The sequence below is a fragment of the Cricetulus griseus genome (genome assembly GCF_003668045.3).
Source record: "Cricetulus griseus strain 17A/GY chromosome 1 unlocalized genomic scaffold, alternate assembly CriGri-PICRH-1.0 chr1_1, whole genome shotgun sequence".
Classification (NCBI taxonomy): Eukaryota; Metazoa; Chordata; class Mammalia; order Rodentia; family Cricetidae; genus Cricetulus; species Cricetulus griseus.
In genome coordinates, this window is record NW_023276807.1 from 209948088 (window position 1) to 209960145 (window position 12058).

A 12058-nucleotide genomic window follows, 5' to 3' on the forward strand; every position below is an offset into this window, starting at 1 on the left:
TTTAGCCCTGGCTGTCCTGGAACTCACTCTGTACACCAGGCTGGCCTTGAACTCACAAATATACCTCTGCTTCAGCCTCCTGAGTGCTGGGATTAAAGGTGTGTGCCGCCATGCCTGGCAGAATGGCTGGGAAGTTCATGTGACTAGGGAGGCTAGCATCAACGATAGTCTTCTTGACTACTTTCCCTGATATATATTTGCGTTTTTATGAAGAAAGCATAAGGAACAGCCGACACTCAAACGTAAGCTCACACAGAGCTCTAGTGTCCTGTCAGCTGGAGCACATTTTGCTTGTTTTGCCTATAGCCCCTCATTTGCTACGGGATATCTGGTCTCCATCGGGGTCCTTCCGTGAGGAGCCTTTAAGCAGCCTTCCCAGTATTTACAGTGCTCAGAGACTGTGGACGCTGGGGGCTGGGCTGGAGAAATGGCTCCCGAACTTCAGAGCACTTGCTGCACCTGCACAGGACTCAGGGTTGATTCCCAACAGCCAACTCCAGTCTCAGATGATCCAATGCCCTCTTCCGGTTTTAAGGGCACTACACATATACGTGTGCAGGCAAAACACTCATACATATAAAATAAAATATTTTTTTTTTTTTTAGTTTTTTGTTTGTTTTTTCTGGGCTGAAGACATAGCTTTGTAGTAGAGTGTTCCCAGCATATGCAAAACCCTAGGTTTAAGTACACACACACACACACACACACACACACACACACACACACACACACACCACATATCTCCACAGCTGCTGACTAAAAAGGCTGAGAGAAAGCAGAGTATTGGCTGTGTTATTTAGACATCTGTAACCCAGCATTAGGACAGGAAACCAGGAGAAAGAATTGAGATCAGGTTAGGAAGGATTCATTATCTTTGAAAAGATAGGACAATGTTTCCTAAGCCTAGATTGCTGAAAACAATACCCCCTTCCCCCATGGGCTCATCAGGCTGATGAAAACCATCAAGGGCAGTATCTTGCACAAACTATTGTCTGCAGGGTCTCCGCTCTGCCTTCAGAGCTTGTGGGCAGACAGGAGGTGCTCCTGTTTGTCATTTTATTCTCTCCAAGAGGCAGTGACGCTGTGCAGAGCCCAGCAGCGCTGTGGGTCCCATGGAAACCAAATACAGATCAAATCCAATGGGGAATGTTGGCAGAGGCCTCAAGAATGTAGAGCTCTTTCCCCAGAGATTATGAGTAATATTGAAATACATAAAATTCTCCCCTTCTGTTCCTCATTTTAAAATATTAACAGAGTACAACAGAACATGTAAGGAACGTCTTCCCTGGGGCTGTGATAAAATAGCAACTGAGTTCAGAGATCTGGGGCCCTTGCTTAGCTGTATTAGTCGACAGGCAAGTGTGGATCTTTGCAAGATGGCGTATGGGAGTGGAGGTGGGCAGCCCTAACCCTGAGGAAAGCAGTTTTTCATCTTCTTTGTCGAGGAAATGGACAACAGAAGTCAGTCTAACACACAACCGGGAAATCTCAGGATGTGTCCAGGCAAGGATTGGGTGAAGAGTTGTGTGGAGTCCTGTGGTTCCCACGACATTTACCTTTGCATATCTGCACAACACCCATGATAATGATCAGGGCCAGGGCCAGGAGCTTCCCAGCTGTGAAGATGTCTTGAACCCGGGTGGCCCATCGGACACTGGAGCAGTTGACCCATGTGAGCAGCACTGTAATGACAACACCAGATAGGCCCTCAGAGGCTACAGGACACAGTGCTCTTGTCTCCCAATCTCACACCCACAGCCCCAGTGACCAGAAACTTTGACTGGGTTAATAGGTTACAATGAGGATTACATGCTCCAAATTAGAGCTTGGTCAGAGCGTTCATTCCCCGTCCCGGGCTAGAAGCCAGCTAGGCAGGGATGTGTGGGCACTGACTCAGGGGAGACTTACTCATGACCAGGGTACAGGGTGGACTCAGCAGTCCAGTTATCATCTGTTCATGGGGAATCCTGAGCTGCTAGTATAATCTTGGATATTTCCTTACTGAACTTGGTTCTGGGGCAGCAGAGGGTTAGGGACTCTTGTTACTTAGGTTTATTAAAGTATAAAATTCACCTTAAAGCAACAAGCAACACCAACAAAATTTGTGCCCTCCTGACTCAGCCTCCTCTTGAAGTGTCTGAATTACAGGTTTGTGTCACCACATCCACCTCAAAATTCACCTTCTTCCTCTTTTACTTATTTTTTGTGTGTAAGGGGGTGGTTTCGAGACAGGGTTTCTCTGTGTAGTCTTGGAACTCACTCTGTAGACCAGGCTGGTCTCGAACTCACAGAGATCCACCTGCCTCTGCCTCTCCAGTGCTGGGATTAAAGGTGTGTGCCACCACTGCCCGGCCCATAATCTCTTAATATGGGAAAATAATGTGCTTCCGGCCTTGGCTTCTCATGAAGATCAGGAGATCACACTTATCTGGGGACCTGAGGGGCTGGGGGTGGGTATCCATCATTTGGAGAGAGGGAGTATGGAATGGTTTCTCTAATCTCCCAACTCATCTCCCTCACACCTGAAAGAGAGTCCACAGGAAAGCCAAACATTCTTTCAGACGCAGGTGGCACATATTCCTTATCCTGGCAGCTGTGACCCTGAGGCAGCATTGCAAGCTGATCAGCCTAGGCTACTTGGTGAGACCATACTTCACAACAACAACAAAACATTTGCCTCTAAATCCTTTTATTATTTTTATCTTAATTTATCTATGCGTATCTAAATGTGTGTATGCTACCAGTGTGTGGGTGTCCTTGGAGACCAGATGAGGCCATTAGGTTTCTTAGAGTGAGCTTGAGGTGGTCGTGACCTACTCAGTGGTGGTTGGGAACTAAACTTGGGTCCTCTGGAAGAGAAGCAAGTGCCCATAACTGCTGAGTCAGCTCTTTAGACCCTACACCTTGTTTAGTTATTAGAAAACAAAAACAGCAACTTTATTTTAGCCAGATGTGGTGGCACATGCCTTTAGTCCCAACATCTGGGAGGCAGGGGCAGGGGCAGGGGCAGGGGCAGGGGCAGGGGCAGGGCAGGGGCAGGGGCAGGGGCAGGGGCAGAGGAATCGCTTTGAGTTCAAGGCCAGCAGGTCTGCATAGCCTTTTCCAGACCAGCCAGCACTACATAGTGAGACCTTGTCTAAAAAACACCTTTATTTTTATTACTATTGTACATGTGGAGGGGGTCACATGTCATGGTGCCATGTGAGGGGTTCAGAAGGCGACTTTGAGGAGTTGGTTCTCTCTGTCTACCTCCACATGAGCGGTGAGGATTGAGCTCATGTCACTGGGTTTGTGGGGCAAAAGCCCTTCTGCAGAACCACCCCTTGAGCAGCCTCAGGATGCATCTAAGTCTCCAGGTAGAGTTTTTGTTGCTTGTGAGTAACTGGGGCTAGGATTCTGGTCATACAGTAAGTGCACATTTCATTTTAGAAGAAATTGTTGTGTGTTTCCAGTGATGAATGTCAGCAAGTTCTCAAGTGCCTGTCTGCCAGCTGTTTGTCTATGTTCTTTGGTGGCATGGGGTGGGAGGTGTCAGGAGTCACAGTGCTTTGAACAATGTTGAACCTGATAGGTTAGCCAAGTGCAAAGAGGCCAAATGCTAGGCAAGTGGGCTCTCTGCTTTACCCCTGCTCTGTCTAGGCAACTCTCAGGAGCTATGGCTTGCAAAGGAATGTTTTTGTTCTGTTTTGAAGACAGGGTTTCTCTGTGTAGCCTTGGATGTCTTAGAACTCGCTCTGTAGACCAGGCTGGCCTTGAACTCAGAAAATTGCCTGCCTCTGCCTCCAGAGGGCTGGGATTAAAGATGTATATACAACTGTGCCTGGCAAAAGCATGATTCTTAATTTCCAGACTATTGCAAAGTACTTGAGAACAAAGGAAGAAAATACCCTCCTGGCTCGCCTTTTCTGGAAATAGTGGTCAGGTACTCTCTAGTGTTTGAAACTTACATGCAACACTGTAAAAGCAAAGGGCCACTTCTGTCTTTCATGCCTCCCAAGGGTTCTGACTTTGCTCAAATGCTAAATGACAGCAATATCTTATCCTCAAGTGGACTCCTATTTTCCAAGTGTTTCCCAACCCTGCTAGGTCCTGGGGGCATGTCAACAAAGCAGGAAGGTCCTGCATTACCAGCTATCTGTGATCTTCTCCACCGCATTGTTTGGAGTTGGCAAGCTCCTCGCACCTTTCCAGACCTACCTGTTCCATGAAGCTTTGTGATTTTATTGATTCCTAACAACAGGCCTGCAAGGTAAACTGTATCAGTCACATTTTATAGACAAGGCACAAAGTTTGTCCTTCCTGGATCGAACAGTCCTACACCATTTTGCTTTATATCTCATCGTAGTACCTATTCATATTAAAGTTATCGGAGGCAGGGGGACTGCTCTGAGTTCAAGGCTACCCTAAAGTACATATCTAATACTGGGCTAGCCAGGGCTGCAGTTAAAATTCTGTCTTAAAAAATTATGGGGCTGGAGAGATAGATGGCTCAGAGGTGAAGAGCACTGACTGCTCTTCCAGAGGACCTGAGTTCAATTCCCAGCAACCACATGGTGGTTCACAACCATCTGTTATGAGATCTGGTGCCTTCTTCTGGTGTGCAGATATACATGGAAGCAGAATGTTGTATACATAATAAATAAATAAAATCTTAAAAAAATTATATATATGGCCAGACAGTGGTGGTGCATGCCTTTAATCCCAGCCTTCAGGAGGCAGAGGCGGTGGATCTCTGTGAGTTTGAGGCCAGGCTGGTCTACAGAGTGAGTGCCAGGACAGGCTCCAAAGCTACAGAGAAGCCCTGTCTCAAAAAACCTGTCTCAAAAAACTGAATATATATATTCAGTTTCTTTTTATCTTTTTCACGTCTTTAACTCCCAAACATCTCATCGGTGCAATAGCAGATGCACAACAAATATTTAATAAAGGAAGAAAATGCCATGATCCATTAGTTCTCTAATCTCCGAATTCCATGTGCATACCATTCTCTCCTGTTCCCTTAGAATTTCATTAATCGGGCAGACAATCCTTAATTGTTTTCATAGAGTTGAAAGAGTAACGGGAAGTCTGACTTTTGAGAGTAGGAACTCTTGATTCCTCATGCAAGAGCTATTAGCCAGTCTATTAGCCACAGCAGAAGAATCAAAACATGTTCCTGGAGGAAGGATTTTAAGTCCCTGAACAGGGAGCACATTTTGTAAATACTAGAATGTTCCAGATGGACAGAGATCTTGATAAATACACATTTGGTTATCTTACTCAATTCAGTAAGGATTTCAGGGTCACGTGCCTGGTGATAATCCAACCCAAATCACTCTAAACAACTTGACCGTGACCTCATCTTCTCCCCAGGGCCCTGAGATATGCTGGGTACAAGGCCAGGTGTCCCATACCCAGAAATCCAGGCAGCAACAGCAGTGATGACTAAAGGGTGAAGGAGACCGACTTATAAAAAGAAGACTAGAAAACAAAACCCACGTGGCTTAGGAATGGGTAAGGATTACAAAGTAAGGGCTTGTGTCTTGACCCCTCAACTTCCCCAGACCAAAACCATCTTCCACCAAGGGAAGGCGAAGACAGGGTGGAGAGATGACAAGAAAGTACTTGAGGAAAAGCAGAGCTGGGCAAACTCACAGGAGTTTGCTAATCAAGAAGGAGAATCCCTCCCTGACTCCCTATGTGCTGGGACAGAAAACATAAAATCCTCTTTACAAGACTCAGGGTGACTGAGGTGACCAAAGGACAGGTGTTTTGTCATGTAGTCTTGTTGTTAATGTCTTCTTTTACTGCCAGTCTTCACAAGAACTCAGGGCCTTGACTAATATTTAACTTTTCAGTGTCAAAGAGATGTTTCAGAAGTAAGACAACTGCTGAGGAGTTGGGTTGGGCAGATTGCCTGTGCCCCCTAATCTCTTAGAACAATGCTGCAGGTCCAAGGCTTACCCTTCACCCTGCAGTTGGGCCATCACAGCACGTGACTGAGAGGAGAGAGGGGACTTTGAGTCTCCTGGTACAGCAGAACAGCTTCCTTCACAGCAGCTGAAACTTGAGCCTCCAACCAGAGAGGAAAGGTCAGAGAGTGAAGGCAATACTTGCTGGGTGTTTGCCAAGGCCTTGCTGCATAGGAGGCCTGGTGCTGCCCATCTGCTACCCAGCACCCCTTTCTGCTGCCAGCGACTATGTTCTCTCTGTTTCTGTGCAGCTAGACCCCGACTTCTGCACACCTGGAATCTAGTGACTTCAGGAAAGCCACATGTAGATGGGACCAGTGATTCTAAAGCTTGAAATGGAATGGTTTCTATCCACCCATCACCTATCTACACAGGGTCTACCAGGGCCAGGAACGCTGGTAATGTGAGTGAGCTGAGAGACAATTAAAAGCTAGACATTGTGGTGCAAGCCTGTAATCCCAGCACTCAGGAGGCTGAGGCTGGAGGGCTGACATGAGTTTGAGGCCAGCCATGGCTGCTTAATGAGTTTCAGGCCAGCCTGAACAATAGAGATTTTGTCTTAACTACTTCCATCAACACCCGCCCCCAAATCTGAAGCAAAACAGAAAGGGTGAGCACAAAACAATGTGTTGAGAGCAGAGCCAGCATGGGAGTCAGCCAGTGTCCATACTGGATCTCAGCCAGCCCAGGGCATCCTGCGGAAGGGGGTCCCAGCAATGTGAGCTTTACAGCTTTAGTCTAGCTAGGAAAAATAATGGAAAATTCTAGTTCTTGTTAATGGTAACCTATTCCAAGTGGTCACTGGTCTCTGGAGCTCTGTGGAATTCCAAGCTTATCTGATTCTCTTGGGTATTTCTTTCTTCCTTCCTTCCTCCCTCCCTCCCTCCCTTCCTTCCTCCCTTCCTTCCTTCCTTCCTTCCTCCCTTCCTTCCTTCCTTCTTTTCTTTTCCTGAGTTAAAAAAAATAGGAAAGGTAAAAGATGAAAAGACCACTGAGAAGACCTACTGAGTTGGTAAGTCTTGAGTTCAAGGCCAGCTTGTGTGACTTAATAAAATCCTGTCTGAGAGGGAGAAAGGAAGAAGGAGGTGGGGGGAGGGAGAGAGGGAGTCCCCAGGGCAGTGGTTCTCAACCTTCCTAATGCTTCAGTCTTTTAATACAGTTCCTCATGTTGTGGTGACCCTCAACCATAAAATAATTTTCATTACTACTTCATAACTAATTTTGCTGCTGCTATGAATTGTAATGTAATTATCTGATATGCAGGGTATCTGATATGTAAATGTTGAGAACCACTGCTTTAGGGGATATAGCTCAGTGAAAGAGTGCTTGGCTAGCAGCATTCATGAGGTCCTAGGTTCAGTTCCCAGTGCTGGTAAGAAAAACAAACCAAAACCAGAAACCACCCATCTTGTTCCCAGCAGAGAAAGCATGCTCATCCTCACCTCAGACTCAACCTTCACACTTTGATCCTTAGGTAGCACAGAAGTCTCTCCTGTGCATTGAAGAGGTAGCATCAGGCTTCTCTTAGAAAGTCAGAAATAATGGCCATCCAAAAGATGCCAACATTCTAATCCTTAGGATTTGTAAATACTGAAAATGAACTTTGTAAATGTGATTCAGTCAAGGATCTGGAGGCAAGGAACTTATTTTGGATTAACTGAATAAGCCCAAATGTAATTATAAGAGTCCTAACAAGAGGGAGACAAGAGCCTTAAAAAAAGAGTTGATGATGAGCCGGGCGTTGGTGGCGCACGCCTTTAATCCCAGCACTCGGGAGGCAGAGGCAGGAGGATCTTTGTGAGATCGAGGCCAGCCTGGTCTCCAGAGTGAGTGCCAGGATAGGCTCCAAAGCTACACAGAGAAACCCTGTCTCGAAAAACCAAAAACAAACAAAAAACAAAAAAAAAAAAAAAAAAAAAAAGAGTTGGTGATGGAAAATGGGGGTGTGGGGGAAGGATGAATTAGCAGAAAGGGAGGGAAGGAGAGAGAGTTTAAGATGCTGTTGCTGACTCTGATGACAAAAGGGTCCATGAGCCAAGGAATACAGGAGGACCCTGGAAACTAGAAAAACTCCTTAGAGTCTCTAGGGACACACGGCCTCGTTGACACTAGAGTTTAGGAATTCTGACTTTTAAGACCATAAGACAACAAGTTGTATTGTGGGATACTTGTACACTCTGTAAAAGTGTATTGCTGTGGTTGGTGTGATTAAAAGCTAGACAGCCAATGGCGAGGCAGGAGGTATAGGAAGGATTTCCCTGGAGAGAAAGGAAGAGGAAGAGTAATCTAGAGACCAGGAGACATGGAGAGGAGACAGAAGGTGCAAGATGAAAGAGAGGTAATGGCACATGGCAGAACATAGATTTTAAAATATGGGTTAATTTAAGTTATAAAAGCTAGTCGAGACAAGGCCAAGCTTTCATAACTAATAATATGTCTCCAGGTCATTATTTGCAGGCTGGTGGCCGAAGAAAAACTGCTACTACAAAGTTGTGCAGTTTTAAGCCACTGAGATTGTGGTAATTTGACACAGCAGCAGTAAAAAAGGAACACAGGGACACGGTGCAGAAACAGCAGAAAAGAGACCTGGCTTCCAAGAGAAAAGAGACTGGGTGGAGCTGGGGGTGTGGCTTGGTGGTGGAGTATGCACTTACCACGTGCCCTGGGTCAAACCCCAGCACCAAAACAGAAACACTATAGGGAGCAGCAGGAACAGGAGGGCTCTCTAGAAGTGGGTGAGTGAAGGTGAGGTCAGCAGGGTGCTAAGGCAGTTGGTACACTTTCATACTGCAAGATGACATTTCAACTCTTCTAGTTGCCCAACCAAGCTGGGATCCCACAACTAGGGCAACACCCTCTGATCTTCCTCTATGGGTAACTGTCCTGGCATGGACAACAGTGGCTTCCCTCTTCTTTTATCGAAACCTACAGCAGCACAGGAAACAATAGTTCTTCTCCATCTAATCCCATGGGCTCCTCCAAATCTCTCCATATTCCACATAGCTTCAGGTTCACATGGACAACCCCACCCCCAAACAAAGCAAAAACAAAGACCACAGGTCCAACTTCTAGCAAGGCAAGTGGGTGCTGGGTGCCAAGATGTTCACAGGCATGATCCCCTCGTTCTTCATCCCCTTGCTTGCCTGTTTGGAGAGTGGTTTCATATACCCTTGGCTGGCCGCCAACTCCATAAGTACTTATGGATGAATTTGAACTACAGACCCTCCTGGGATATTCCAAGTGCTGGGATTACAAGTGTGCATCTCCATGCCTGGCTCGTCCCCATTGTTTTGTTGGTCTCCTTATTTTATTAACCTGAAGCTGTCATCAAAGGCCATGAGAGGAGTTAAGAGGGAAAGCCAAGAGGCTGAGGCTAGAGATCAACGGTACAGTGGTGCTCTGCTCGAGAGAAGCCCTGGATTCAGTCCCCAGTGCTGAGGAAAACAAACACCCAAGAGATGATCTCAGGAGTTCTGTGACTGATTTCGTTCCTCAAGTCAGAGCTAGAAAGAGGTCATACTGTGTACTGTGTTGTTGTAGACACTAGGCACAGTTTGAGGGGACCCATTCTGTGATTTCCCTAGGCTGAATTCCGTAGGTGGAAGGACACATGAGATTGTGGACAGACCAGGAGCATGGTGGGGATGGAGTCATTTGTGATTATAAATTATAGGTAAAAGAGGCAATTTAAAATTCACCTCTTGAGACCATTTGAAATAAAACACCACTGGTCAGTAGTATAAACAAATCTTCATTTAGAATGTCCTAAAAATGGATTGGGGAGTTGTGGCATTGCTTGGGATTCCTCAGAACATGGAGTCAGGGCTATGTCTGCCACTCTCACTCCTGGTCAGAGGAAGACCGGGTGAGTTTTGAGTGGCAGTTGAGGGCACAACTGGTAAGCAGAACTCAGAATGGCTAGTGTAAGGAGTGAAGTGGTCAGGAGTGGGAGGGTATTAGGAACTCAAGAAGGAGATAGAAACGCTTCCTCAGAGGGTAGGACTTCATACCTTGAAGTACTCACAGCCACTGTACCCTCTCTGTGTCTAGAAACAGTCCATTGCATCCTATGAAGTTATCTTGTAATCTGCGTGTTACTGTCTAAAGCTTTAGATGGTTAATTTAAAAAATGTTTACAAGCATAAGCTCAAAAAGAGAACACGAGCCAAACTTGGTGGTACAGGTGTGTAATCCCAGCTGATGGGAGACTGAGGCAAAAGGATGCAAGTACAAAGCCTGCATGGACTATAAAAATGGGTTCAAGGCCAGCTTGGGCAACTTGGTAAAACCCTATCTCAAAAAAGGAAAGAGAGCTACAGCTATAATTCACAGCAGAGCATTTGCCTCCCATACACAAATTCCCAGGTCCAATCCCCACTGAAAATGAAGGTTGGTGCAAAGTGATTTTTCTCAGGGTCATGTTGGCAGAGCAACCAGAGGGCAGCTTAAGTAGCCAGGAAAGGGGATGGAACAGGAAGCTGTGTGCTGCCTGAGATGGGTATGAGGAATCTAACCCACGTGCCATCTCTCCAGCCCAATATGGTGGGTTTTAAAGAGGTTGTATCAGGTCAATGAGATGGATCAATGGTTAAAGGCACACACACATATACTTGTTTCTTTAAAAAAGAGGTCATATCACACAGCAGGCCATACCATGCACTATTGCCCTGTGTTCTTCCTGTTTCTCCTCAATTTCCAATTGGTTTCTTCTTTTTTCATAATAGTCCTTTATAAATCTGGGGTCCTCTAACCCAAACTGTCTAGAAATATGGGACCAGAGACCTTGGGATGGAGCAGGAACTGTGGGGCTAGTAAACATTAGACTGGGCCAGAAGCCAAGATGGTCAGCTGTGTCTCAGCCTCCAGAAATGGAAAAACAATGAAGCAAATGGCTAGTTCTTATGCTTCCAGCTGCTAAGAGGGAATGCCCTACAGAAAGCTGCTGACCTCCTCAGGGTCTGTAGGGAAGCCATCCATTGACACACAACCATTAGTGACCCCGGCAGGCAGAAGCCACTGAGATCCCGGAGCATGTTTTGAGACATGTGAAGTTTTGAGACAGGGTTTCGTTGGGTAACCTTGGCTGTCCTGGAACTAACTCTGTAGACCAGGCCTCGAAATCACAGAGATTCGCCTGCCTCTGCCTCCCAAGTGCTGAGATTAAAGGGGTGCGCCACCACTGCCTGGCCTAAGTGAAGTTTTTTATACTTAGTGATCATTTCAAAATGGAGACACACAATTGGTGGCTAAAGCTGGTTTGGCTCTCTTCTCTTCTGCCACTCCTGTCCCCAGAGGCCGATCTCTCCTTCGATTGCCCCCCCTTTCCCACTCATTCCCCTCCCCCAAAAAAACAAACCTGAATCCAAGCTCTGTCACATGGTGTCTTGAGAGCCAATTTTTAAAATTACAACACAGGCCATCCTCACCCAGTACTAAGAAACTATTTTCAAGTGCACCATGCCTCTGGATGTGGGACTCTGTCTTCTTGTTGAGCAAAGGGTCAGTTTGCACCATTCTCAGGGAAGCCTCAAGCAATTTATCTTCATCCTGCCAAACCAGCTGCTGGCCCTGAAGCCCTCCATTCTGGCTGACAGGTGAAAACTGGGATGAAGCTATTTGGAGAGAGGGCTAGATTGCCTGTGAGATAAATGAACCAGGTACTTAGCCAAAGCTTTATCCTGGGGGTAGAGATGTAGGCCTGTGCCCTACTCCCCAGATGCATATTTCCAGTCTCTGGAGAATGACCTTAAGGGACCCGAACCTTGTTTTATATGAGTATATAAGACCCCAGCTATTTAGTGGCAAAAGCATGATGGAATGGCTCCTCCAGTCCTTTGGCCAAAGCCCAGCCTTGGTCTTTCATTATCTACTAATCATCCCTTTCCCGTCACTCACCTCCTCGGCTCCTGTTGGAGACAGTCGCACTTGGAACTGAGTCTGTCACCCAAAGATACTGGCCTGGCCCCAATCCAGGTGGCACCCTGAGCAGCAGGAAGTAGCATGCTGACACACAAGAGTGGCAAAGCAGGGGACAACCAGGCTGATCCACCTTTGCTATGGGTGACTTGAATTTCTGACCTCACTCGAGCACAGTCCCACATTCCCTG

General features: G+C 46.5%; 1 protein-coding gene across 2 annotated transcripts in view; it reads right to left on the reverse strand.

The window, feature by feature from the left end:
- The window catches only part of Slc7a8 (solute carrier family 7 member 8), a 55106-nt gene that overhangs the window by 11356 nt on the left and 31692 nt on the right, over positions 1 to 12058 (reverse strand). Inside the window, exon 4 of one of the 2 annotated variants that reach the window (XM_027390622.2) lies at positions 1557 to 1682. In XM_027390622.2, the coding sequence (XP_027246423.1) occupies positions 1557 to 1682 (126 nt within the window). Of the gene's footprint in view, positions 1 to 1556; positions 1683 to 12058 lie in introns of those variants that run through there. The other variant, XM_027390623.2, reaches the window with a different exon arrangement.